Raw genomic sequence first — 27,800 nt, forward strand, 5'->3', positions numbered from 1 at the left:
CAGGTTCATTTGTGTCATTTTAGATTCCACATATAAGTGATATCATATGGAATTTGTCTTTTTCTTTATGACTTCACTTAGTATGATAATCTCTAGTTGCACCCATGTTGCCACAAATGGCATTATTTTGTTCTTTTTTGTAGCTGAGTAGTATTCCATTGCATGTGTGTACCACATCTTCTTTATCCATTCAACTATTGATGGACATTTAGGTTGTTTCCATGGTTTGGCTATTGTGAATAGTGCTGCTATAAACATAGGGGTGCATATACCTTTTTGAATTATAGTTTTGTGCAGATATATGAACAGGAGTGGGTTGCTGGATCATATGGTAATTCTATTTTTAGTTTTCTGAGGAAGCTTCATACTGTTTTCCACAGTAGCTGTACCAACTTACATTCTCACCACCAGTGTAGGAGGGTTCCTTTTCTCTACACCCTCTCTAGCATGTTGTTTGTAGGCTTTTTTTTTTTAACATCTTTATTGGAGTATAATTGCTTTACAATGGTGTGTTAGTTTCTGCTGTATAACGAAGTGAAGCAGCTATGTGTATACATATATCCCCATATCCCCTCCCTTTTGTGTCTCCCTCCCACCCTCCTTATCCCACCCCTCTAGGTGGACACAAAGTACAGAGTTGATCTCCCTGTGCTATGTGGCTGCTTCCCAGTAGCTGTCTTTTTTATATTTGGTAGTGTATGTATGTCCATGCCATTCTCTCACTTCATCCCAGCTTCCCCTTCCCCTTCCCCATGTCCTCAAGTCCATTTTCTACGTCTTTATTCCTGTCCTGCCCCTATGTTCTTCAGAACCTTTTTTTTTTTTTTTAGATTCCATATATATGTGTTAGTACACGGTATTTGTTTTTCTCTTTCTGACTTACTTCACTCTGTTTGACAGTCTCTAGTTCCATCCACCTCAATACAAATAACTCAGCTTCGTTTCTTTTTATGGCTGAGTATATTCCATTGTATATATGTGCCACATCTTCTTTATCATTCATCTGTCAATGGACACTTAGGTTGCTTCCATGTCCTGGCTATTGTAAATAGAGCTGCAATGAACATTTTGGTACATGACTCTTTTTGAATTATGGTTTTCTCAGGGTATACGCCCAGTAGTGGGATTGCTGGGTCATATGGTAGTTCTATTTTTAGTTTTTTAAGGAACCTCCATACTGTTCTCCATAGTGGCTGTATCAATTTACATTCCCACCAACAGTGCAAGAGGGTTCCCTCTTCTCTACACCATCTCCAGCATTTATTGTTTGTAGATTTTTAGATGATGGCCATTCTGACTGGTGTGAGGTGATACCTCATTGTAGTTTTGATTTGCATTTATCTAGTAATTTGTGATGTTGAGCATCCTTTCATGTGTTTGTTGGCAATCTGTATATCTTCTTTGGAGAAATGTCTATTTAGGTCTTCTGCCCATTTTTGGATTGGGCCGTTTGTTTTTTTGATATTGAGCTGCATGTGCTGCTTGTATATATTGGAGATTAATCCTTTGTCAGTTGCTTCATTTGCAAATATTTTCTCCCATCCTGAGGGTTGTTTTTTCATCTTGTTTATGGTTTCCTTTGCTGTGCAAAAGCTTCTAAGTTGCATTAGGTCCCATTTGTTGCTTTTTGGTTTTATTTCTATTTCTCTAGGAGGTGGGTCAAAAAGGATCTTGCTGTGATTTATGTCATAGAGTGTTCTGCCTATATTTTCCTCTAAGAGTTTTATGGTGTCTGGTCTTACATTTAGGTCTTTAATCCATTTCGAGTTTATTTTTGTGTATGGAGTTAGGAAGTGTTCTAATTTCATTCTTTTACATGTAGCTCTCCAGTTTTCCCAGCACCACTTATTGAAGAGACTGTCTTTTCTCCATTGTATATTCTTGCCTCCTGTATCAAAAATACGGTGACCATATGTGTGTGGGTTTATCTCTGGGCTTTCTATCCTGTTCCATTGATGTATATTTCTGTTTTTGTCCAGTACCATACTGTCTTGATTACTGTAGCTTTGTAGTAGAGTCTGAAGTCAGGGAGCCTGATTCCGCCAGCTCCGTTTTTTTTTTCTCACAATTGCTTTGGCTATTTGGGTTCTTTTGTGTTTCCATACATATTGTGAAATTTTTTGTTCTAGTTCTGTGAAAATGCCATTGGTAGTTTGATAGGGATTGCATTGAATCTGTGGATTGCTTTGGGTAGTATAGTCATTTTCACAATGTTGATTCTTCCAATCCAAGAACATGGTATATCTCTCCATCTGTTTGTATCATGTTTAATTTCTTTCATCAGTGTCTTATAGTTTTCTGCATACAGGTCTTTTGTCTCCTTTGGTAGGTTCAATCCTAGGTATTTTATTTTTTTTGTTGCAGAGGTAAATGGGAGTGTTTCCTTAATTTCTCTTTCAGATTTTTCATCATTAGTGTATAGGAATGCAAGAGATTTGTGTGCATTAACTTTGTATCCTGCTACTCTACCAAATTCATAGCTCTAGTAGTTTCCTGGTAGCATGTTTGGAATTCTCTATGTATAGTATCATGTCATCTGGAAACAGCCACAGTTTTACTTCTTCTTTTCCGATTTGGATTCCTTTTATTTCTTTTTCTTCTCTGATTGCTGTGGCTAAAACTTCCAAAACTCTGTTGATTAATAGTGGTGAGAGTGGGCAACCTTGTCTTGTTCCTGATCTTAGAGGAAATGGTTTCAGTTTTTCACCATTGAGAATGATGTTGGCTGTGGGTTTGTCATATATGGCCTTTATTATGTTGAGGTAAGTTCCCTCTATGCCTACTTTCTGGAGAGTTTTTATCATAAATGGGTGTTGAATTTTGTCAAAAGCTTTTTCTGCATCTATTGAGATTATCACATGGTAATCTCTCATGATCTTTTGTATTTCTGCAGTGTCAGTTGTTACTTCTACTTTTTCATATCTAATTCTATTGATTTGAGTTTTCTCCCTTTTTTTCTTGATGAGTCTGGCTAATGGTTTATCAGTTTTGGTTATCTTCTCAAAGAACCAGCTTTTAGTTTTATTGATCTTTGCTATCGTTTCCTTCATTTCCTTTTCGTTTATTTCTGATCTGATCTTTATGATTTCTCTCCTTCTGCTAATTTTGGGGGGTTTTTGTTCTTCTTTCTCTAATTGCTTTAGGTGTAAGGTTAGGTTGTTTATTTGAGATGTTTCTTGTTTCTTGAGGTAGGATTGTATTGCTATAAACTTCCCTCTTAAACTGCTTTTGCTGCATCCCATAGGTTTTGGGTCACCCTGTTTTCATTATTTGTTTCTAGGTATTTTTTTATTTCCTCAGTGATCTCTTGGTTATTTAGTAGTGTATTGTTTAGCCTCCATGTGTTTGTGTTTTTTACAGATTTTTTCCTGTAATTGATATCTAGTCTCATAGTGTTGTGGTCGGAAAAGATACTTGATACAATTTCAATGTTCTTAAATTTACCAAGGCTTGATTTGTGACCCAAGATATGATCTATCCTGGAGAATGTTCCATGAGCACTTGACAACAAAGTGTATTCTGTTGTTTTTGGATTGTATGTCCTATAAATATCAATTAAGTCCATCTGTTTAATGTATCATTTAAAGCTTGTGTTTCCTTATTTATTTTCATTTTGGATGATCTTTCCATTGGTGAAAGTGGGGTGTTAAAGTCCCCTACTATGATTGTGTTACTGTCGATTTCCCCTTTTATGGCTGTTAGCATTTGCCTTAAGTACTGAGGTGCTTCTATGTTGGGTGTGTAAATATTTGCAATTGTTATATCTTCTTCTTGGATTGATCCCTTGGTCATTATGTAGTGTCCTTCTTTGTGTCTTGTAATAGTCTTTATTTTAAAGTCTATTTTGTCTGATATGAAAATTGCTACTCCAGCTTTCTTTTGATTTCCATTTGCATGGAATATCTTTTTCCATCCCCTCACTTTCAGTCTGTATGTGTCCCTAGGTCTGAAGTGGGTCTCTTGTAGACAGCATATATATGGGTCTTCCTTTTGTATCCATTCAGCCAGTCTATGCCTTTTGGTTAGAGCATTTAATACATTTACATATAAGGTGGTTATCGATATGTGTGTTCCTATTACCATTTTCTTAATTTCTTAGTTTTGCGTTTGCTATTGTAGGTCTTTTCTTTCTCCTGTGTTTCCTGCCTAGAGATGTTCCTTTAGTATTTGTTGTAAAGCTGGTTTGGTGGTGCTGAATTCTCTTAGGTTTTGCTTGTCTGTAAAGGTTTTAAGTTCTCCATCAAATATGAATGAGATTCTTACTGGTTAGAGTAATCTTGGTTGTAGGTTTTTCTTTCTCATCACTTTAAATATGTCCTGCCACTCCCTTCTGGCTTGCAGAATTTCTGCTGAAAGATCAGCTGTTAACCTTATGGAGATTCCCTTGTATGTTATTTGTTGCTTTTCCCTTGCTGCTTTTAATTTTTTTTCTCTGTATTTAATTTTTGATAGTTTGATTAATATGTGTTTTGGTGTGTTTTTCCTTGGATTTATCCTGTATGGGACTCTCTGTGCTTCCTGGACTTGATTGACAATTTCCTTTCCCGTATTAGGGAAGTTTTCAACTATAATCTCTTCAAATATTTTCTCAGATCCTTTCTTTTTCTCTTCTTCTTCTGGGACCCCTATAATTCGAAAGTTGGTGCGTTTAATGTTGTCCCAGAGGTCTCTTAGACTGTCGTCAATTCTTTTCATTCTTTTTTCTTTATTCTGCTCTGTAGTAGTCATTTCCACTATTTTATTTTCTAGGCCACTTATCCGTTCCTCTGCCTCAGTTATTCTGCTATTGATTCCTTCTAGAGATTTTTTTTTTTTTTATGGTATGTGGGCCTCTCACTGTTGTGGCCTCTCCCGTTGTGGAGCACAGGCTCCGGACGCACAGGCTCAGCGGCCATGGCTCACGGGCCTAGCCGCTCCACAGCATGTGGGATCCTCCTGGACCGGGTCATGAACCCATGTCCCCTGCATCGGCAGGCGGACTCTCAACCACTGCGCCACCAGGGAAGCCCTAGAGAATTTTTAATTTCATTTATTGTGTTGTTCATCATTGTTTGTTTGCTCTTTAGTTCTTCTAGGTCCTTGTTAAACATTTCTTGTATTTTCTCCATTCTATTTCCAAGATGTTGGATCATCTTTACTATCATTACTCTGAATTCTTTTTCAGGTAGACCCACTGTTTCCTCTTCATTTATTTGGTCTGGTGGGTTTTTACCATGCTCCTTCGTCTGCTGTGTACTTCTCTGTCTTCTCGTTTTGTTAAACTTACTGTGTTTGGAGTCTCCTTTCTGCAGGTTTCAGGTTCATAGTTGCCGTTGTTTTTGGTATCTGCCCCCAGTGGGTAAGGTTGGTTCAGTGGGTTGTGTAGGCTTCCTGATGGAGGGGACTGGTGCCTGTGTTCTGCTGGATGAGGCTGAATCTTGTCTTTTTGGTGGGCAGTACCGCGTCTAAGTGCTGTGTTTTTGGGTGTCTGTGAACTTATTATTTTCTTAGGCAGCATCTCTGCTAATGGGTGGGGTTGTTGTCCTGTCTTGCTAGTTGTTTGCCGTAGGGTGTCCAGCACTGTAGCTTGCTGGTTGTTGAGTGGAGCTGGGTCTTAGTGTTGAGATGGAGATCTCTGGGAGAGCTTTCGCCATTTGATATTATGTGGAGCTGGGAGGTCTCTGGTGGACCAATGTCCTGAACTCGGCTCTCCCACCTCAGAGGCTCAGGCCTGACACCCAGCTGGAGCACCAAGGCTGTGTTAGCCACATGGCTCAGAAGAAAAGGGAGGAAAAAGAAAGAAAGAAAGAAAAAAATAAAATAATTAAATTAAAAAATAAGAAAATAATTAACAATAAGAAAGTAATGAGAAATAAAAGAAAGACAGCAACCAAACCAAAACAAATCCACCAATGATAAAAAGTGCTAAGAATTATACTAAAAGCAAACAAAAAACACGGACAGACAGAACCCTAGGACAAATGGTAAAAGCAAAGCTATACAGACAAAATCACACAAGGAAGGATACATATACACACGCACAAAGGGAGAAAAAGAAAAAAATATATACGTATAAAAAAAAAAAGGAAGAGAGCAACCAAATCAATAAACAAATCTACCAATGTGAATAAGCTCTAACTACTATAGTAAGATAAACATAAAACCAAGAAAACATTAGAGGCAGAAAGCAAACCCCAAGTCTACAGTTGCTCCCAAAGTCCACTGCCTCAATTTTGGGATGATTTGATGTCTACTCAGGTATACCACAGATGCAGGTACATCAAGTTGATTGTGGAGATTTAATCCGCTGCTTCTGAGGCTGCTGGGAGAGATTTCCCTTTCTCTTCTTTGTTCTCACAGCTCCTGGGGTTCAGCTTTGTATTTGACCCTGCGTCTGTTTGTAGGTCGCCTGAGGGTGTCTGTTTTTCAAGCAGACAGGACGGGGTTAAAGGAGCAGCTGCTTCGGGGGCTCTGGCTCACTCAGGCCGGGGGGAGGGAGGGGTACGGAATGCGGGGCGAACCTGTGGTGCAGAGGCCGGCATGACGTCGCACCAGCCTGAGGCGCGCCGTGTGTTCTCCCGGGAAGTTGTTCCTGGATCATGGGACCCTGGCAGTGGCGGGCTGCACAGGCTCCCGGGAGGGGAGGTGTGGATAGTGACCTGTGTTTCACACAGGCTTCTTGGTGGCGGCAGCAGCAGCCTTAGCGTCTCATGCCCGTCTCTGTTGTCTGCGCTGATAGCCATGGCTCGCGGCAGTGCTCTGAATCCCCTCTCCTTGCGCACTCCAAAACAATGGTCTCTTGCCTCTTAGGCAGTTCCAGACTTTTTCCTGGACTCCCTTCCGGCTAGCTGTGGCGTACTAGCCCCCTTCAGGCTGTGTTCACGCCGCCAGTCCTCTCCCTGGGATCTGACCTCCGAAGCCCGAGCCTCAGCTCCCAGCACCGCCCCCCACCAGCCCGGCCCCGCGGGTGAGCAAACAAGCCTCTTGGGCTGGTGAGTGCTGGTCGGCACCGATCTTCTGTGCGGGAATCTCTGTGCTTTGCCCTCTACACCCCTGTTGTGCTGTCCTCCGTGGCTCCGAAGCTTCCTGCTCCGCCACCCACAGTCTCCGCCTGCGAAGGGGCTTCCTAGTGTGTGGAAACCTTTCCTCCTTCACAGCTCCCTCCCACTGGTGCAGGTCCCGTCCCTATTCTTTTGTCTCTGTTTTTCCTTTTTTCTTTTGCCCTACACAGGTACGTGAGGGAGTTTCTTGCCTTTTGGGAGGTCTGAGGTCTTCTGCCAGCGTTCAGTAGGTGTTCTGTAGGAGCTGTTCCACATTTAGATGTATTTTTGATGTAGCTGTGGGGAGGAAGGTGGTCTCCACGTCTTACTCCTCCATTTTGAAGCTTTCTCTGTAGACTTTTTAATGATGGCCATTCTGACTGGTGTGAGGTGATACCCCATTGTAGTTTTGATTTGCATTTCTCTAATAATTAGTGATGTCAAACATCTTTCCATGTGCCATTTGGCCATCTGTATGTCTGCTTTGGAGAAATGTCTACTTAGGTCTTCTTCCCATTTTTGGATTGGGTTGTTTGGTTTTGGAGACTTGTTTACTCTTGATTACAATGCAACACGTTGTTAAAGGGTCCAAGGGACACCCTAGTGGTAGAAGTATGTTTGACCTTCACCTCCACCTTGGGCTGGTGGATCCAATTAATTCCATGAAGCAACTGCAGGCCAATCTGTTTCCAGAATTATTGGTTTAAAAACCAGTTCATGTTTGTTTGCATCTGTCTTTCCCTTCAGAATGTTCTAAGTCTTTTCACAAATAATGGGATATGTATGTGTTTAGAATCTCTCTCACATATATCAAAGGTAGGAGATATTACTCAATTTTGTAAAAACAAAACTATGGAGCAGAGAGCATGTTTAGAATATTAATATAAATTTTAATCAAATACAAAGTTTAGTAACAGAAGGCTGAGACTCATGACCTTATGCTTTCTAGCCCTAGTGATGCCTTCTCAGAGTCAGGGGACATTTGACTCAGAGCAGCCCTGTCCACCTCCAGAAGAACTGGACCTCAAGCTTGAGAGTAGAGAAGAAGGCAGTGAAGAAGGTATGACTCAAAGGCTGTCCCCCAGTATACAGATGCCTGCCCTGAACCTCCAAATTCTCATGTCTCCCCCCATCAGTGCCCCTGCAGGACTTAAGGGTTGGGGGCAAGGGAACTGCAGTGATTCCCTCCCCGTCCAAGCGTTTCTGATGGCAGGCCAGGGTGGGTGTTAATCCAGAGTTTGGTGAGGCTAGATGGATAGAAGTGGGGCAAGTGAGAACTTCCAAATCTGCTTTGGGCTCTTGGTATTAAAAGCCCTGGGATTTTAACGCAGAGCCCTGAGGTTGTGAGTTTCATATCTCACTTGCTTTAGATCCTGGATTGCCAACCTGGCAAATGATGGAATCACCTGGGGAGGTTTAAGACATACCATTGCCCAGGCTAGTGCTTTACTCCCAAAGATTCCCATGTAAATGGTCTATTTGGCCTCAAACACCCCAGGGGATTCTAATATGCAGCCAGGGTTTAGAATCACTGCTTTGGAAATATTTCAAGGGCTGATTTAATCAATTCTCCCATGTTTTGCAGCCCTATATGTTCCGGTCTGTCAAATTGGATATTTTCATCCATCTGTTTAAAAAGCGTAGGGCTTCCCTGGTGGTGCAGTGGTTGAGAGTCTGCCTGCCAATGCAGAGGACATGGGTTCAAGCCCTGGTCTGGGAAGATCCCACATGCCGCGGAGCAGCTAAGCCCGTGAGCCACAACTACTGAGCCTGCGCGTCTGGAGCCTGTGCTCCACAAAGGGAGAGGCCGTGACAGTGAGAGGCCCGTGCACCGTGATGAAAAGTGGCTTCTGCTCGCCGCAACTGGAGAAAGCCCTCGCACAGAAACGAAGACCCAACACAGACAAAAATAAATTAATTAATTTAAAAAAAAAGCATATATATATGCTTTAACTACACACACACACTCACACACAATACAGGCAACCAACCTCTTTCTGTTCGGCTTCCTTTCTGGAAGCTAATTTATAGCTCTATTTTTTTTTCCTCTAGAAATCCCCTGCAATTTCTCCCTTGCAGTTGACCTGTAATATTTGCAGTTGGTGTTGGCCGTGAAGACACACAGAATTACTTAGTAGTTTTCTGACTTTCCTTTCTGGTTTAGGATCTGAGATTGATTTGCTTGATTGTTTTCATAGAGGTAATGACATCATTTGTTTTTATTTCTATTTTTGAAGGTGAAGATATTTGCTCCTAATGTTGAGCAGATGCACATTATTAATCACTTGAAAGAGAGCCCAACAGAAGAGAAAGAGATATGCCGGAGGAAAGTGCCAGGAGGGCCCATGGGGATGCACAAGACTTGGCAGACCTGAACTTCAGCAAGCTTGATGCAGTCAGGATACCTGGTGAGTGAGCTGAAAACTGTGAGGCCAACTGTTCATTTTTATTAATGCTCCCTGACTTCCAAACTGTCTTCCTGAAAGAGTGGTGCAGGCTCAGCTACCATTTTGAACCTCTGTTCCAGGCTCTGGGTCTGCAGCACATGAGAAACACTTGGAGAATTTTTAAAACCTCCCAATGCCCAGGTAACACCTGAGACCAGTTACATAGGACTCTGAGGGTAGAAACAGACATTAGTGGTTTTTGATGCTCCCCAGGTGATTCTACTATGTGGTTGAGTTTGAGAACCAGTACTCTACCTAGAGTGGCCAGTGGTTCTCAGGCATGGCTGCACCTGAACTTACCTGGTGGGCTTCAAAACCATCAAGGCCTGTGGCCTTAGGGCCTGGATTTTGGAATTAAGATTCCCGGATGATTTTTATATGCAAGCAAGTTTGGGAGCCACCAATCTATACCTAATGAGTATATGAATCACCTGGAGATCTTGGTACACTGCAATTCTGATTCAGCTCCTAGGTGACAGGTGGCACGTGGAGTGCGGCCCACATTTGGGCTCTGGGAATCACAGTGGAGGACTGTCTGTTTCTGGACCTTTTCTGTGCAGGAATCATTTATAAATAGGTGACTCCATCTTTTAAAATAAAAGATTGATTTACAACTATAACTGTCTTAGATATTTTTGATTTCTTTTAATTGAGTCCCCTTCATAAGGAGCTATATGTTATATATTTCTTTTTCAAACTCAACAGCTAAAATCAGTTTTAAGATTATTTTATTTTATTTTTTTATTCTTTTGCGGTACACGGGCCTCTCACTGTTGTGGCCGCTCCCGTTGCGGAGCACAGGCTCCGGACGCGCAGGCTCAGCGGCCATGGCTCACGGGCCCAGCCGCTCCGCAGCATGTGGGATCTTCTTGGACCGGGGCACGAACCTGCGTGCCCTGCATCGGCAGGCGGACTCTCAACCACTGCGCCACCAGGGAAGCCCCTAAGATTATTTTAAACGTTCACAATATTCTTGATATTTTGGGAGGCAATTTGGAGATGTCCCACAGTGAGAACTGGGGATCATTGTTTTAGATTAGGAGTGTGTTGCTCCTAACCCTAATATTTGTATACTTATCTATCTAAATTGGTTGCTTACTGCTCCTTTACAGTATTCCAGATATCTATTGCTGTGTAAAAAACAGCACCAAAATTTAGTGGATTAAACAGTAATTTATCATCTTTCCTGTTTCTGTAGGTTGACTGGGCTTAGCTGGGTTTGCTTAAGATCTCTCACGCAGGTGCAGTCGGGTAGTAGCTGGGGCTGCAAAACACCACAATGGTGTCTTCACTCCCATGTCTGGTGCCTGAGCTGGGATTGGCTGGCGTGTGGCCACGTGGGAGTCTTGGGCTTCCTTATAACCCATAGACCTCAGGTGCTTAAGTTGCTCATGTGAGAGCTGGCATCGCTCAGAACAAACATTCCAAGAGAACCAGGCTTTCCTCTTACTATCAAACCACAGGAGTTCCTCAGCATCATCTCTGCTACATTCTATTGGTTAAAAGTGAGACCAGATTCAAGGAGGGGAGACTATAAAAGGGCATGAACATTGGGAGGCATGGATACTAGGACGCCATCTTTGGAGACTTGCTACACATTATGTGTACACCAAGTTTATTATGTATAAACAAATTTAAATATCTATTTACAAAACCCCAGGGAGGGTGAGGGAAATTATCGTATTTGAGCTGCTGGTGTTTTGACAATTTATTCTTTTCTTCCATTGCAAATAGGTTTGCCCTAAGACAACTTTATAAAGATTACTGCCTGGCAGGTCTGATGCTAAAATTAGTGTGTTCACATCTAAGACAGTATTACTTGTAAATCAATAAAAAAATTACTGCTATTTTTAAAAAACTCTTTTATTCTAGCACTTAAAAAGAGGTTTTTGTTTTTAGGAGAAATGAAATTATCTCAAATGCTTTAAAAATATATATAGTTCTACTTTGTACCAAACTTGAAATATTTAGCAAAAATTAGCATCATGATGGGTATTCCAGCTTGCGATTCAGAATTTCATACTGTTGATGCAAAATGTTTATTATTTTTATTATTATTAGGTTAATATAAACCCTTTATGTCTGTCTATAAAGTCCACTTGCTACAAGGGCTACACTGAAGCCATAATGATTAGGTCTGTGTTCTAGCATTTTGCACCAACTTTTACAAAAACATCTCTGAGCCACTTTGACAAATATAGATTGCTATCCTGACTTTAAAACCAAGTTAATGAGGGACCCCCCTGGTGGTCCAGTGGCTAAGACTCTGGGCTCCCAATGCAGGCGGCCCGGCTTCGATCCCTGGTCAGGGAACTAGATCCCACATGCCACAACTAAGAGTTTGCATGCTGCAATGAAGATCCTGCATGCTGCAACTGAGACCCGGTGCAGCCAAATAAATACATAGATAAATATTTTTTTAAAAACTAAGTTAATGAATTAATCAAAGTCATTACCAACTCCAGAAGACTTTAAAGAAATGCTCTTCTGCCATTTGATTCACGTGTTATTGCTCTTATATGCCTTAATTCTTTGCTTAAAAATTAATTGATCATAGGTTCTGCCTCAAATAATCCCAGGCCCCCTGTCTTTGCAGGTGGTTTTGGGGTGACCCAGAGCTGCATTGTCAACAGTTCTGTAAAGGACATTTCAACCCTTCCGCTGCGCTAAGAAGCCCACGAGCTGGTGCTGCCTTTCCCTGTGCTGGCAGCTGAAACCTTCCTGCTTGTGAAGTCACAGTGGGTCAGGATAATATTGTGGATGGAGAAGAAAAGGATGAAAAGCTTCCCATCAGGTAAGCACTCTCCTGTTTCCCTTCTTCCAGATGAATATGTGTGACTGCTTTTCTCATAGCTTAACAAAGTATCTTTCATGATGGGGCTGCAGGATTTGGTGATTGGCCTTAAGGTCAGGGCGGCCATGGCAAGGGGCTGTGGTTTAAAGTGATAAGACCAGGTGGCATTGAACCATCGAGAAGATGTATTCTTACAAAATACTCTGGCTTAGTCTGTAAGGGAACAGTTTCAATGTAGCAGTTCTCTTGTATGATGTCATTCAGCTACATGGATCCAATTGTGCTTACTTGAATTATTTCCTCTTGACCCTAGTCCATATAGCCTTCCTTTCTCTTACTAACTGGGTATTTCAATGAAGCCTCATGTTGGAACAGATTTCTTATGTGCACAGTGCTTGTGAGCTTTTGTTCCAAATATTGTAGTGTTTGAGAGGCTGGTGTGAGCTGATAATTTTAACTCTCTTCACAGTCATGCTGTCAGGTGCCTAAGAAACATTTTCTCCCCCTCAGTTAGAGCTCCTCTTCTGATAGGTTTGCTGATGCAGACCCAGCCACTGCCTCCCAGAAGCCTAGATGCAAACACAGCTATGGGGATGTGAGGGAATCCTGCCAGGATACTACCAACGAGATGGTGCAGACATGTGCCTTCGTGGCATGGCCCCTCGCGTGAAAATCGTGATGGAATGGGGAAGATGATGTGGGGAGCGCTTTATAATGTATTTGAAAAGTGATACTTCACAGTCTTTGGAAGAAATTGTTCAAGTAAAAATAGTTGAGCTCCAACCAATTGAATTACACATTTTACCACTTGATAGGTGCTTTCAATGGGATCGTGACTCAACGATGAAATAACTGTCATTGAATTATCCAGATATTCGTGGTTTCTAGACAAGCATCTTGTCATTTTTATTTTTCATTTGTTAAAGTCGGAAGCAATACTTTCATGCCGTGTTATAAACAGTTGGTCATTGGGCCACTGCAAAGGCTTTTTACTGAACCACCAGGTTGGCTTCTATGTGGGCACCAGCCGTAACTGGAGTGGGTTGACTTGATTTTAGAATTAACTCCAACAAAGAGCAGGGAGAATTTTTTAAGTGAGACAACGATATCTGAGTGTAGATATCTGCATTAGCAACTGAACTTGGCGACTAGACAAATTTTCATTATTTCTCTGAAGGTATTTATTCTGTTCTGTCTGATTCAGATAAAGCCGTAACACTTGAAGCATCATACATTCTTTTAATGTGCTGTGCAGCTGTCAACTGCTGGGCAGGGTTTCATCAGGAGCCAGAGTAGTGGCTTCTGAAACACCTGCTTTGGATGCCTTTTGAATGGTCACTTTCTGTGAACTATCACTAAGCTACTTTGTAAAATGTAGGGTAGGAGAAGAGAGGAATAATAGGGCAATTTCACTAGTGCATAATAAAAACTGCAGTGCTGCAGATAGATTTCAGTGGTGGGAAGAGACCCCACACCATGGTGGGTGCCCGCACAGACGTGTGCAGCTCTCCTGGAAGGAAAACAGTGCATCTGGTCGTGATGTTTCCTCCTTCCTTCAGTTCCCTGTAGCTTTGCTCCATGCAGGGCAGTCCTGCCAGAATTGACAAGGAAGATACACCCCTACAGTTCCTTTGTTGTCACAGACTATATTCTCCCAGGAAGAACTGGGGCTATTCACTCACATGCATTGGGCTCCCTGGTCCCTGAACCCAGCTCAGGCTCCAGAAACTCACATTCCCACCAGGGGAGGAATGAAGGAAGCACAGCTGGCCCAGAAGAGGCACAGAGCACTTTCTTTGTCCTGTTGCTTGTCTCTGTACTCACCCTAGGTTGTAAGCTCACGGTTGTAAGGGGTTTTTGTTCACTGCTATTTTGTTCACTGCTCTAATCACCTGCGCCAAGCACATCCTCTGGCACATATTAAGCCTTCAGTACACATTTGTTGAATTGAATGGACACCCACCATTTACTTCACATCCCCAAAGAGGTTCCCCTACATAAACTATCACAGACCTTAAGGCGGTCCCAGTTTTCGTACGGGACTTATCTGTCTGTCTGAGATAATTTTTAGATAGGACTTCAAAGTAAATTTGTTATAACATATAAAAATTCCCTTTAAACTCACATTCTCATTTTAAATGCCTGGGTTAAAATGATTACAGCTCTTTGGTCTGTGGCAGCTCTAAGCCTACTGGAGATATCAGTTTTAGTTAATGCAATGATAAAACACACCGTTTATAGACCTCAAGTGCTACAGGGCAGAGACAGTTCTTCAAGTGGAGGCAATGTCCAGTTTTTCTGTATCATTATTCTACCCTACAAAGCCACACGAACAGGAATGGAAGGCATTTCAGGATGGGACAAAATGTGCAGAAAAGAGAGAACATAGCAGGCTGGAGGCTACTATCTTAATTAGGACCTCTTTACAGGGTTGGTACTTGGCTGGCATCTGGGAACTTGGCACTTGACCCACTCCCTAACTGATAAAAATGATCCACTTTGCCTAGACGGTGCAAACAATGTGAATTATGCTGAACACCTGCTTTCCTTCTTGGAGTTTGGAATTATCATTGTTGCTGGGCAGAGGGTGCCTTCCTGACCAGCTGCTTATAAAAACCTTGGGTGGTAAGTCTCTTCCCAGGGCAGGAACATTGAACACATTTTTTTTTTAACATCTTCATTTGAGTATAATTGCTTTACAATGGTGTGTTAGTTTCTGCTTTATAACAAAGTGAATCAGTTATACACATACATATGTTCCCATATCTCTTCCCTCTTGCGTCTCCCTCCCTCCCACCCTCCCTATCCCACCCCTCTAGGTGGTCACAAAGCACCGAGCTGATCTCCCTGTGCTATGCGGCTGCTTCCCACTAGCTATCTATTTTACGTTTGGTAGTGTATGTATGTCCATGCCACTCTCTCACTTTGTCACAGCTTACCCTTCCCCCTCCCCATATCCTCAAGTCCATCCTCTAGTAGGTCTGTGTCTTTATTCCTGTCTTACCCCTAGGTTCTTCATGACATTTTTCTTTTTTACTTAAATTCCATATATATGTGTTAGCATACGGTATTTGTTTTTCTCTTTCTGACTTACTTCACTCTGTATGACAGACTCTAGGTCCATCCACCTCACTACAAATAGCTCAATTTCGTTTCTTTTTATGGCTGAGTAATATTCCATTGTATATATGTGCCACATCTTCTTTATCCATTCATCCGATGATGGACACTTAGGTGGTTTCCATCTCCTGGCTATTGTAAATAGAGCTGCAATGAACATTTTGGTACATGACTCTTTTTGAATTATGGTTTTCTCAGGGTATATGCCCAGTAGTGGGATTGCTGGATCATATGGTAGTTCTATTTGCAGTTTTTTAAGGAATCTCCATACTGTTCTCCATAGTGGCTGTATCAATTCACATTCCTATCAGCAGTGCAAGAGGGTTCCCTTTTCTCCACACCCTCTCCAGCATTTATTGTTTCTAGATTTTTTGTTGATGGCCATTCTCACTGGTGTGAGATGATATCTCATTGTAGTTTTGATTTGCATTTCTCTAATGATTTATGATGTTGAGCATTCTCTCATGTGTTTGCACTGAACACATTTTACTGAACTTTTCTCTCCTGGAGAAAGGAACACATTCACCTCCCTCCTCAGCCTGGAGGGAGGGAGCGTTGAAAGCCTATGCAGGGGTTTCTCCAGACTCTGCCTGTATCTTATTCCCTTGTGGATCCTGTATCCTTTCACTATAGTAAATCTTAACCATGAGCACAGCTATATGCAGAGCCCCATGAGTTCTTTTGGCATGCACCCGAATATGTGCCTGGTCTTGGGGATCCCCCAGATATATGCTAGAGCACCAGGGGTCCCCAGAGTGGGCAAAGTATGCCTGGGGACTGAGGCACTTTGGCTCAAGGTCATGAGTATGTGCTGAGGATGCAGAAATACAGAGAGGGAGCTGGAATAAACCTCTCTCTATGAGCTAGAGCCTTTGTCTCAGTCTCATGGTGGATTTTCTCCCTGGCTGTCTGGCCTGATCCATGTGGAGGACTCATTTGCCTACACACAGGACCTATCACACTAACAGTGGGCTGAGCTGCATCCTTCATTGCTGTACCCAAGGGAAAGGAAGGGAAGAAACAAGCATTTGCCACAATGCCTAGACATCAGATCAGAGCTGCCGGAGTCCCATCTTGGGCTTTCTCAGGATAGAATAGCTCACAAGCTGTCCTTGCTCCCCAGCCTCGTGGAAGGAAGAGACGCTAGCTCAGCTTTAACTCTCTCATTCCATCCAGAGTCTCCACCAGCACTGTGGCCCTAGCTTTTTGAAAGGAATCATCTAGAAAAGAATGTGGGGAGCCAATCTCTCTCTTTCTCTCTCTCCTCTATCATTTGTATGTGGTAAGATGGGGGTGGATGGTGTGCAGGGTTGTCAGTGAGGAGGACCCTTGAACTCTCTCTACAGACCCATAGCCCCCCATATTTTCTCCTGCCTTCAGTTAACTCAGTGGGCATAATAGCCAATATCAAGGTCACCTTGAGTGCTGTTGTCCCCCTCAGGAGAGACTGTCTTCCCCAACACCTGCTATTGGTCCGAAGCAAGCTTTGGGGGTGTTACAAGTTAAACTGAGTCATATTAAGATTTTTTTTTAAAGAGTTTAGTTGAGCACAAATCGATTTGAATCATGCAGTACCCAATCTAGCAGGTAGAAGGGGGATCTAAAGAGCTGTGCAAAATGAAAGACTTTTATAGGCAGAAGGGAGTGGAAACAAGGAAGTTACACTAGGCAAAACAAAGAAACAAACAAACAACAAATTGGTTATTGCAAGGTTCCTTTCCTTAGGGGATGGCAGGGGTCTATCAGGCAGATTACCTAACTAGTGCTGATCAGAGATTCCTGATTTGCTGGTTCAAGATTCCATTTTTGGAAGAGCCAAAAGTGTAATTCAGTTAGTCTCGATTTGGTGGATATGGGCTTAGCATAACTCCATTTGGGGTTTGTTGTCTTGTTTATAACAGGGGTTATCTGAGGATATTATTAATGGCCCTCAGATCTTGACCCTAGAAACTTCTGAAATGTATCAAGATAGGATAATTAAATTTAATCTCAAGGTCACGGTAGAAACCAACTCTTCTATCTCCTCTTTTATCAACCTTGCTCAAATTTATAAGTGTTACCATGATGTGTCCTATGGAACAATATAATCCATGTAATACAGAGCCAGCAGTAAAAAATTCTACCCATTTCTAAGTAGTGCTTCTGCTACATTCTATATATTTTGATATGTGGTATTTTTGTTATTGATTAGTTCTAAATGCTTTATAATTTTCTCTGTAATTTCTTTTGTGACCCAAGAGTTATTTAGAGGAATGTTTATTACTAAACATTTCAGGCTTTTCTAATTGTCTTTTTAATTTTGATTTTTAACTTGATTACACTGTGATTAGAGAAAATGATCTGGATGATCCAGTGCTTTGAAAAGCTGAGACTTGCTTTATGCCTGGTCAATTTTTGTAAATGTTCTGTGAGATTTTTAAAATATTGTGAATTCTCTAGTTTTTGAGTACAGAGTCCTCTATATGTCCATTAGATAAGACATGTTGATTGTGTTTAAATCTTATATAGTCTATTTATTTTTGGTTTCCTTGAAATATAAATTACTAAGAGAGAAATGTTAAAATTCTCTCAGTATAGTGTTGGATTTATCTGTTTCTCCTTGCAGTTTAATAGTATTTAGATGTATGGAAGTTTAGAATTATTTTAGTTACCTGGTGACTTGAATTTATCATTATTATCTCTTTTCTAATAATTCTTTTTTGCTTAATATTAACATTTATTTATTCTAGCTTTCTTTTGTTAATATTCCATCCACATTTCCCCTATATTTTTTACTTTCAACTTTTCTACATCCTTGTGTGTCTTGAATAAAGTATATAACTGGATTTTAAAAATGCCTTCTAGGGACTTCCCTGGCTGTCCAGTGGTTAAATCTCCAATCTTCCAATACAGCAGGTGCGGGTTCAATCCCTGGTTGGGAGACTAATATCCCACATGCTGCATGGCACGACCAAAAAAAAAAAAAAAGCCTTCTAATAACACCAGAAGTAGGAACAAAACTTTTTTTTAAAAAATAGCAAAATGGACTTGAACAAAATTTAAAACTTCTGTTCTTCAAAAGAGACCATTAGGGCTTCCCTGGTGGTGCAGTGGTTGAGAGTCCACCTGCCGAGGCAGGGGACACAGGTTTGTGCCCCGGTCCGGGAAGATCCCACATGCCGCGGAGCAGCTGGGCCCGTGAGCCATGGCCGCTGACCCTGTGCGTCCGGAGCCTGTGCTCCGCAACAGGAGAGGCCACGACAGTGAGAGGCCCGCGTACTGCAAAAAAAAAAAAAAAAAAAAGAGAGAGAGAGACCATTAAAATCACAGTAAGACAAGCCACAGACTAGGAGAAAGTATTTGCAAAAGAGATATCTGTTCAAGAACTTATGGCCAGAATATAAAATAAACTCATACAACTCAATAAGAAGACAACCTAATTATAATAATAGGCAAAAATGGGCAAGAGTTAGTCATTAGGGAAATGCAAATTAAAACCACAATGAGATACCATTATACACACACTTGACTGGCTAAAATTATAAAGACTGATAATTCCAAAGGTTGGTGAGGATAAGGAGAAACTGGAACCATTGTACATTGCTGGTGGAAATGTAACATGATAGAACTACTTTATAGAAAACAGGTTTTACTAAAGTTAAACATGTACTTACCAAATGACTCAGCATTCCCATTCCTAGGAATCAACCCGAGAGAAATGGAAAGATACGTCCGTGGAAAGACATGTTTGTGTGTGTTCATAGAAACATTATTCATAATAGCCCCAAACTGGAAACAATCCAGCCGCTCTTTAACTAATTAATGGATAAACAAATGTGATATATCCATACAATGGAATGCTACTTGGCAATGAAAGGGAATAAAGTACTGATACATATGTGGAAAAATCTTAAAACTATTATGCTAAGTGAAAGAGCCAGACACATAAGACGATATATTGTATGATTCCATTTATATGAAATGTTGGAAAAGACAAAACTATAGAGATAGAAAGCAGATCATTGGCTGCTGAGGGCTGGAGATTGGGAATTGATTGCAAACAGGCCTGAGGAATGTTTGGAAGTGATAGAAGTATTCTAAAACTGGATTTCAGTGATATTTGCACAACTCTATACATTTACTAAAACTCATAAAATGTAAAATGGATGAATTAATGATATGTACAGTAGGTGTTAAAACAAACATTTTAAAATGTGTTCATAGTCTTTGTATTTTTTAACTGGAGCATTTAGTTCATTTACTCACTTCATAATTATACATATATTTGGATTTTTCCTATCATTTAAAAAATTTATTTATTTTTAAATAAATTTATTTATTTAATTAATTTATTATTTTTTGGCTGTGTTTGGTCTTTGTTGCTGCACGCGGGCTCCCTCTAGTTGTGGCAAGTGGGGCCCACTCTTCATTGCAGTGCGCAGGCTTCTCATTGCAGTGGCTTCTCTTGTGGAGCACGGGCTCTAGGCGCGTGGGCCTCAGTAGTTGTGACACATAGGCTCAGTAGTCGTGGCTCGCAGGCTCTAGAGCACAGGCTCAGCAGCCGCGGTGCATGGGCTTAGTTTTTCTGTGGCATGTGGGATATTCCCGGACCAGGGGTCGAACCCATGTCCCCTGCATTGGCAGGTGGATTCTTAACCACTGAGCAACCAGGGAAGTCCCTCCTATCATTTTATATTGTGCTTTCTGTCCTGCCTTTTCTATATTTCTTTTCCCCCTCCTTTCTTACCTTTCTTTGGATTATTTTTTTTCCTAATTCCATATTTCTCTCTCTATTAACCTGAAGTGATACGTTCCACTGCTGTTTTATAATAGTCACCCTAGAAATGTCAACATACATACTGACAAATCAAAGTCTAGAGTTAATAGTGTTGCCCTTTTCTTGAACAACATGAGGAATTTAGAATACATTAACTATAATAACTCCCTGCTTTTATATATATATATATATATATAAAATATGTATTTGATACTAATGTTGCAGTTTTTAACCCCACAAGACATTTTTATTACTTTATACAGTTTAATATATATCTGACTACCCGCATATATACTATGTTTTGGCTGTCATTCTTTATTACATCTCAGACTCTACATCCATGATATTTGTCTCAAAAATTTTTTTGTAATTAAAGGTTATATATTGTAGTGATTAAGAGCATGACTTCTAGAGCCAAACTGCTTTATTTTTTAGACTATTTTTAATTTATGCTTTAAAGATAGAGAAACTTAAGTAGAGGGTTATCCAGAACCATGGCCAGGGTCACATCTAGTCAATGGCAGAGGCAGGATTTGAACCCATGAAGACCTTATTTTAAACCCAGTGGCATCCCCTCCATTGTGAAGGGCTTCTGATAAGCCATAGTGTAAGAAGTCCATTGGTGGCACAACAGACCAGAGCCCTTCTTCTGTCAGCAAGTTGTATGCAGAAGTTCAAATCCCTCTCAAGCCTTGAGGCTCTTGAAGTTCATAAATAACTCCTCTGAAAAGATTAAGCAAATCACAGGTGACCTGAATTTCAGCCTTATGAATGCTTATAAAATAAATTTCTCTGTGTTTCTTGCACCATTATCTTGCTATAGGTAACTAGAACTGTCTTGCAAAATTTACAGGACAAGACTTCTTCCATGTATATCCAGTTCTGTGTCTGGACTCTCTTCAGCATGCTGCATTTATTCCTAGGCAGACCAAGAACAGACCCTTGCTCTGTAAAGCAAAGCATTGAATTTTCCCCAATATAAAGTCATTTAGATGTTGTTAAGCCTCAGGAGAGATTGCATGATGGAACTGTTAAATGCTAGAGAGATTTTGAAACTATTTCTGGTGGAGCGGGTTCTTTCAGAAGTGTGGTTAACACAGAGCAGTCTTCCAGGTCTTCTAGGTTTTCTACTATCTCTATAAGCCTTTCTACAGTATGGCAGGACAGCATCCTGCAGGCATTGGCTCTGAACTTTTCCTGTAGGTCTTTCTGGCTCAGAGGCTTCCTCCAGTGACCGTAGAAGGTATCAGAGCGCTCTGTGAAGATGGCTCCATCCTTGAGGGCAACACTTATCTCGCAGTAGAGGGTGTTGAAATTTGGTAGGTTGTCCTGAGGGTGCTCCAGCTCTACCTTACCAAGCAACTCTCTTACCCGTGGCCTGTTGACCTGGTGTTTGTGGAATGATGAGACAGTGATGGCACCATCCAGCAGCATGGCGCAGGCCGCATACTGGAAGGAGTGTCGGGCCTCATGCTGTGAGTCTGGGAAGGGCCTGTTCACATACTGGACATCTGGAATTCTAAGCACAATTCTCTCCATGTGGTCAGTGGGAAGCAGGGCTCTGTCTCTTACAAGCTGTTTTCTCACAGATGCAGCTGCATCTGCCACCCAGTGTGTGGCCAGATGGGCAGGGAAAAGCTTGAAGGCCACATCCTGCTGGTCCAGCAGCCAAGTGTGTGAATCTACGTCTGGAAGGATTTTGGGGGCATAGTTGGCATAGAAGGCCCCAAACCCTGACTCCATGTCCAAGACCTGTTTGTTTCCCTGGAGACCCAGCATTGCCAGAAAAGCAGCTTCTAGCCCATGCCTGGCGGCATTGCCGACGTGAAGAGGCTTGGTCTGAGTGGCGGCATTCGCCATGGGTGCCCCAGCATGAGAAACAGCAATAGCCAGGGCCTCTTGGCACTCTGTCATGCTGAGCCCTAAAAACTTAGATGCCGCAGCAGCACTACCCAAAGTTCCCACCACTGAGGGGGGATGGAATCTGAAAAACAAAAAACACAAGAGTTGGAGACTTAGAAACCTCAGCCCCCAGGGGGCAGTATAGCACAGTGGTCAGGAGCTTAGCTAATGGAGCAGCCCTAATGCCTAGGTTCAAATCTCAGCTCTTCCCCTTATTAGCTGTGTGAGTTTTGGAAAAGTTATTCGACTTCTCTGTATCTGTTTTCTCTTATATAAAATGGTCATAATAATAGTATCTACTTCATAGGGTTTTGTGAGTTTTGAACGAATTTGCATGATTACAACAGTGCCCGACATAGTAAATTATTTATAAATGGTACTTTTGCAATTATTGCCAAAAGGCAAAAGTTGTTGAGTGCTGAAAGCCTATGTAAATAACTGTAACAATTGAGGGCCTTGTAGAAACCGTGAAAGTTCACTCAGTATTCTGATTTATTCCTCCCCCAGCAGGCTGGACCAAGGGGCAAAATAAATATTCGATTGAACCATATGATACAGTCAGCGTTTGACCACTTTTGATCTGTGGATTGAGCAGTCGGGTTTAGGATATTCTGAATGTTCCCATTAGTCTGAAGGACCCTAGCAAATACCAAAGTAGACTCTGCTTTGAGATGAGATGAGGGATATTCAGAGTACCCACAGAGGCCTGAATGACATGATCATCCTGGGGTGAGAGGCTCCAATTTAGTGCATGGTCCTCGTTGCTTGATAGGCTCTCTAAACCCAGAGGAGACTTTTCACTCGTACTTCTGAGGTCACACCTTTGTATATGGATGTACAGTTTGATATGTGACTGGTTGAGTTGACTTATCTGCCAGCACTAACGTCAACATCTTCAACTGAGCCAACCTCTATGTCAGAAAGATCTACAGAGATAACGACTAACAGATGAAGGGGAATGTGGCCGCCTCACGATGAGGCACAGTTTCTCCATACCTCTTTGGTATGTCCTTGGCTTCCTTGGAGAAATGCATTAATCGGCCTTGCACTTCAATACCAACGTTGAAAGACAGCAGCAGGTCAAGGCCAGAACACTTTGGACTTGGAGGCAGGGCTTCTGACAAAGCCATGAGGACAGGAAGGACAGCTCCAGAAGGGTGGGTGGCAGGGTACCACGTGTCATCAAAATCCACTGAGTGAACCTATGTGAACAGACACATAAACAACAACCAAAACCTAAATGTATTTCCATGAATGCAATGACTTTTGGACCAGTCAGGGTTTAGTTCAATAATAACCTTGTTTGATGTGAGATTTTTAGATCTGATTCTCTGAAAATTAAACCTATGAACTGGCTGCGATTCTTTTTTTTTTTTTTTTTTTGTGGCCTCTCCCGTCGCGGAGCACAGGCTCCGGACGCGCAGGCTCAGCAGCCATGGCTCACGGGCCCAGCCGCTCCGCAGCATGTGGGACCCACCCGGACCGGGTCACGAACCCGTGTCCCCTGCATCGGCAGGCGGACTCTCAACCACTGCGCCACCAGGGAAGCCCTGGCTGCGATTCTTAATCACATGACTTGGCACTAGACAGGCTGTCTTCTGTCCAGATCAGGTGCGACCTTGGGGAGCAGCTAGTGAACCACAGGGAGCTTGGCTCTTACTCAGGTGCCACAGCCCTTGGAAAGATCTTTATCTACCTTACAAACAAAGCTGTAGAATTAGGTGGCTGTTCCTCCCTCCCTCCCTCTTCCACCTTTCAAACAAGTCACATGAAAAGTTTAATGTCATTTATTCCACATCAGACCATATTTTTTGAACCCTTTTATTATAAATAATTTCAAACTTATGGAGAAGTTGCAAGAACTCTTGAACCCAGTTTAACTATTAAGCTATATTTTAAAATCATTTGGTTTTTCCTTATACGAAATAGTGATAACCAGAAGTTCATTTAAAGATAGGTTTTTGTCTACTAGTTGTGGCTGGTGCCTTTCCCACTGCTTACTTACTGGATGCTTACTTTGGAATGCACCATTAGGTTTGACTTTCAATATTCTGAACTGTCCCATAAACCATAAAAATATCTCAGAAATCCCAACAGATTCATGTCCAAATTATACCTTTTAGACTGCCCGTGACACACAGAAAAAGCATAAAAATTGTCAGATGAGAAGTGCAGATTTTCGACTCAGAAAATGTAGACACCTTATGGCCATTGTTCCTTTCTCAATAAGTATCTGTTGAATGAATGAATGAATGAATGAAAGGCTGGTTACTGGATAGAAGCTGATACTGCCCACCACAGAAAGAACTGACAAGGAACTGAGTCTGGATATTTAGTTTAGAGTTGAGATACCTTAGGGACATTTTTGTCTGAATACTTCCTTCTTATTTCCTCTACTTCACAATTTGTTTGAAAAGCATCAATTCACTGTAAAAACGTGAAAACTGAAATTACTACAAGGAGAGAGGGCAGGCCCCTTCACCTCTCTGAACTTCAGTGATCTCATCAGTAAGATATGGAAACTGGGCAATTTCTGAGATGTTTTCTGGCCCTGAAATTGTTCTGATTGTTGAACAGTTACAAAGACATGGAAATCTCCTTACAGCCACACTGTTAACGAAAGCAGCATATGTCGGTGGTAGCCTGAAGTCTGGCTGGCCCCAAACAGTGCTGGATACATTGGAACTATAGATCTGAAACAAAAGAGTATCAATCAGTGATACAGAGTGTGAACCCAACATGCCAAGTCACCATTTCAAGAGTTGTTCTTCATGTTTGGAGGCATTACTTTGATACTTCTTATTGAGCCCTTTGTGCTAGACTGAAGCCCTAGTCATTGGATTTCTTTCTTCCTTGTAGAAGAATATATAACTTTTTCTGTGGAAGGGAGAGGAGAAGCTGTTGCTCAGTCCCAGACTGTGATCCATAGTGCACCAAGGAATGAAGTCTGAATTTACTCTTATTTACTCCTTGAGGATAAATACTAGGAAAGGTGGACTCATCGTCTATAGACCAAGCATATTCTTTGGAGAGTGGATGCTACATCTCTCATGTAATCACCTACTCTCTGCTCAGGGTGCTGGCCCAGGCTTTTCTCCAGAGAATCTTGAAGTCTTTGCATGAACAAATGGGCTGGGGCAATGGCTGCTAAGACTCTCAGGTAAAAATGTGCTTTCAGTCAGACTAGTAATCAACTTTGAGGTTTTGCTAGCCTTAAGATTAAGACTGGTCTTAAGATAGTGACTTAGTAGAGGGTGTGGGTGAATATTAAGACTCAGGTAATAAAGCATAGAAAAGCATAAAACTATATACAACAATGCTATATACACCAAGCACTATCTCTAAAATGAAGAGTAGGGCGGTAGAAAACAAACGCACGTCCCTGGGCATGCTTCTGGGTACACCTCACAAAAAGGCGCATGTGCACACTTGGTTTTAGCTCCAAAGTAGACATTGAGCTTCTTACTTTACTGTATTCCCTGGCTTTTTGGAACACTTCTGTACTGGTTCCCAGGAACCCAACACCCTGGGTATCCAGAATCATCCTCTTGCTCCTCTGGATAACACGATCTGTCAGGTGTCCCACTTTCAAGCCGTGGATCACTTTGGCAAAGCTTTCTGTGACAGACTTTAAAGGGAAGAGTGTTAGAACAATGCTTCACTCACTCTGTATTCACACACTTCCTTTCTACATGAGAACTGGAGGTACTTTTATGCAAAGACTTTATACTCCACTATAGGAAACGCAGTTGGTTAAATTAAGTTCAGTTCCTAAAAAATGATGTGTACTGGGCTTCCCTGGTGGTGCAGTCGTTGAGAATCTGCCTGCTAATGCAGGGGACACGGGCTCGAGCCCTGGGCTGGGAGGATCCCACATGCCACGGAGCAACTAGGCCTGTGAGCCACAACTGCTGAGCCTGCACGTCTGGAGCCTGTGCTCCGCAACAAGAGAGGCCGCCATAGTGAGAGGCCTGCGCACCGCGATGAAGAGTGGCCCCCGCTTGCCACAACTAGAGAAAGCCCTCGAACAGAAATGAAGACCCAACACAGCAAAGATAAAAAAATAAATTAATTAAAATTCACTGACCAAGGTCATGCAACAAATAAGTCACAAATCCTTCCCAAAACTTAAAAAAAAAAAAAAAATGATGTGTACTGAACACATGTGTGAGGCAGAGGGATGTGGAAATGAGCGATAGCCAGTTTCTGTCCTCAGTCCAGTGGAGGACACAGAGTAGCAAGCAGATAATGTGTGCTTGGGTGGTGGGCTCTGGTGGAGGCACGCAGAGGCTCAGAGGGGGAGCAGGGGAGGGACGTCTCACCCACCATGTGGGCACGCCTGGGCGTGGGGTGCATTCAGACAGGTAGGAGCTGGCACTGGTAGACACGTGCCAGGTGTTGAGCTGAATGTTTTAAATACAGTGTCTACTTAATACTCACTGGGCTCTAGGTATGTATCGTGAGTTTCTTTCTGCAGGTGAGACCAAGACCCAGAAAGGTGAAGTCCCCAAGTCACACAGCTGTAACTTAGTTAGTCTGGACACAAACCCCTGTAGGTCTAACTCCAAAATCGATGCATCTAGCTCTTAAGCCCCCATTTCCTGAGGAACACATACATCAGAAACCTGGATTTCTTGCTGAGAATGAACATTTCTGGTTCTCCATCCCACACCTCCAGAATTAGACCCTTCTCAGAACCAGAACATTAGGAAGCTTAGTACAGGGTTCTAGGTTTCCATTAAGCTCTCTAGGTGATTCCTAAGTGATTCCTAAGATAGCTGTAGTGCTGTCATGTCCAATGTGGTAGCTACTCTCCACATCTGGTGATGGAGCACTACATGTGACTAGTCCAAACTGAGACGTGTCATCAGAGGAGAATAAACACTGGGTTTTGAAGACTTAGTAGGAAAACAAAGGAATATAAAGCATTTCATTAATAATTTTAAAATATTAATTACATGCTGAAATTGATAATATTTGGGGTACATTGGTTAAATAAAATATATGATTAAAATTCATTTCATCAGTTTCTTCTTTTTTTTTTTTGCGGTACGCGGGCCTCTCACTGTCGCAGCCTCTCCCGTTGTGGAGCACAGGCTCCGGACACGCAGGCTCAGCGGCCATGGCTCACGGGCCCAGCCACTCCGCGGCATGTGGGATCTTCCCGGACCGGGGCACAAACCCGTGTCCCCTGCATCGGCAGGCGGACTCTAAACCACTGCACCACCAGGGAAGCCCCAGGGAAGCCCCATCAGTTTCTTCTTACTGTTTTACAATATGGCTACTGGAAACTTTAAAATTACACTCGAGAACCACTGCCTGCTCTTTCTGTTGGTGGAGACTTGCTGGAGGAGTAGATACCTGAGCTGCTTATGAAAACTTCTGGGAGTCAGCCAGACGAAGGTGCTGAGAATGAAGATGGAGGTTAAAGGCAGAGGTAGCAGCATGGGCTGGGGCTTGGGGGTGTCGGTGCGGGGCGGTGCCGTGAACTGGGCAAACTCCAGCCGCAGGGCTGCCCGCAAGGGGCAGAGATGACAGGGAGAATGGATTTGCAGGCCAGGGCCGAATGGTGAAAGTGATATTATGCTAAAGACTGTGACGTCATCAGGGAGCCATAGTAGTGCTGTCTTAAGAGAGGAAGAGGCGTGATCAGAACTGTGTTTTGCAAAGATCTCTGTAGGTACTCATGTAGAGAATGGATGGGGAGGGGTAGACAGGACAGGTAAGAGACCGACGCCACAGGTTCTGGATGGGGAAACGGC

The 27,800-nt window shown here is 42.3% G+C and overlaps 1 protein-coding gene and 1 long non-coding RNA gene across 2 annotated transcripts; one reads left to right on the forward strand and one right to left on the reverse strand.

The window, feature by feature from the left end:
* Positions 1 to 3,709: 3,709 nt before the first annotated feature.
* On the forward strand, positions 3,710 to 18,661 carry LOC111176484 (uncharacterized). The gene is made up of 3 exons (XR_016388619.1): positions 3,710 to 8,079; positions 9,257 to 9,427; positions 12,063 to 18,661. It is a non-coding gene; the product is annotated as an uncharacterized LOC111176484 (long non-coding RNA).
* ACOD1 (aconitate decarboxylase 1) lies at positions 18,353 to 25,796 on the reverse strand. The gene is made up of 4 exons (XM_089899265.1): positions 25,505 to 25,796; positions 24,642 to 24,731; positions 23,035 to 23,240; positions 18,353 to 22,120 (listed from the first exon to the last, which is right to left on the reverse strand). The coding sequence occupies exons 1-4, from the start codon at positions 25,580 to 25,582 to the stop codon at positions 21,175 to 21,177; spliced, it is 1,320 nt and encodes a 439-aa protein (XP_089755391.1). The 5' UTR covers positions 25,583 to 25,796; the 3' UTR covers positions 18,353 to 21,174.
* Positions 25,797 to 27,800: the final 2,004 nt, after the last annotated feature.

Source organism: Delphinapterus leucas, chromosome 18 (genome assembly GCF_059928025.1).
Source record: "Delphinapterus leucas isolate spDelLeu-1000000601 "Yukka" chromosome 18, BTC_Dleu_Yukka2, whole genome shotgun sequence".
Classification (NCBI taxonomy): Eukaryota; Metazoa; Chordata; class Mammalia; order Artiodactyla; family Monodontidae; genus Delphinapterus; species Delphinapterus leucas.

What these genes read in the sequence shown, in the direction of transcription:
- ACOD1 (XM_089899265.1), bottom strand. Translation starts at nt 25,582, where the DNA reads ATGATTCTGGATACCCAGGGTGTTGGGTTCCTGGGAACCAGTACAGAA. An exon ending in CTTTCGTTAACAGTGTGGCT is followed by an intron (nt 23,241 to 24,641) that starts GTAAGGAGATTT and finishes CTGTTCACATAG; the next exon opens with GTTCACTCAGTGGATTTTGA. An exon ending in GCCAAGGACATACCAAAGAG is followed by an intron (nt 22,121 to 23,034) that starts GTATGGAGAAAC and finishes TTTGTTTTTCAG; the next exon opens with ATTCCATCCCCCCTCAGTGG.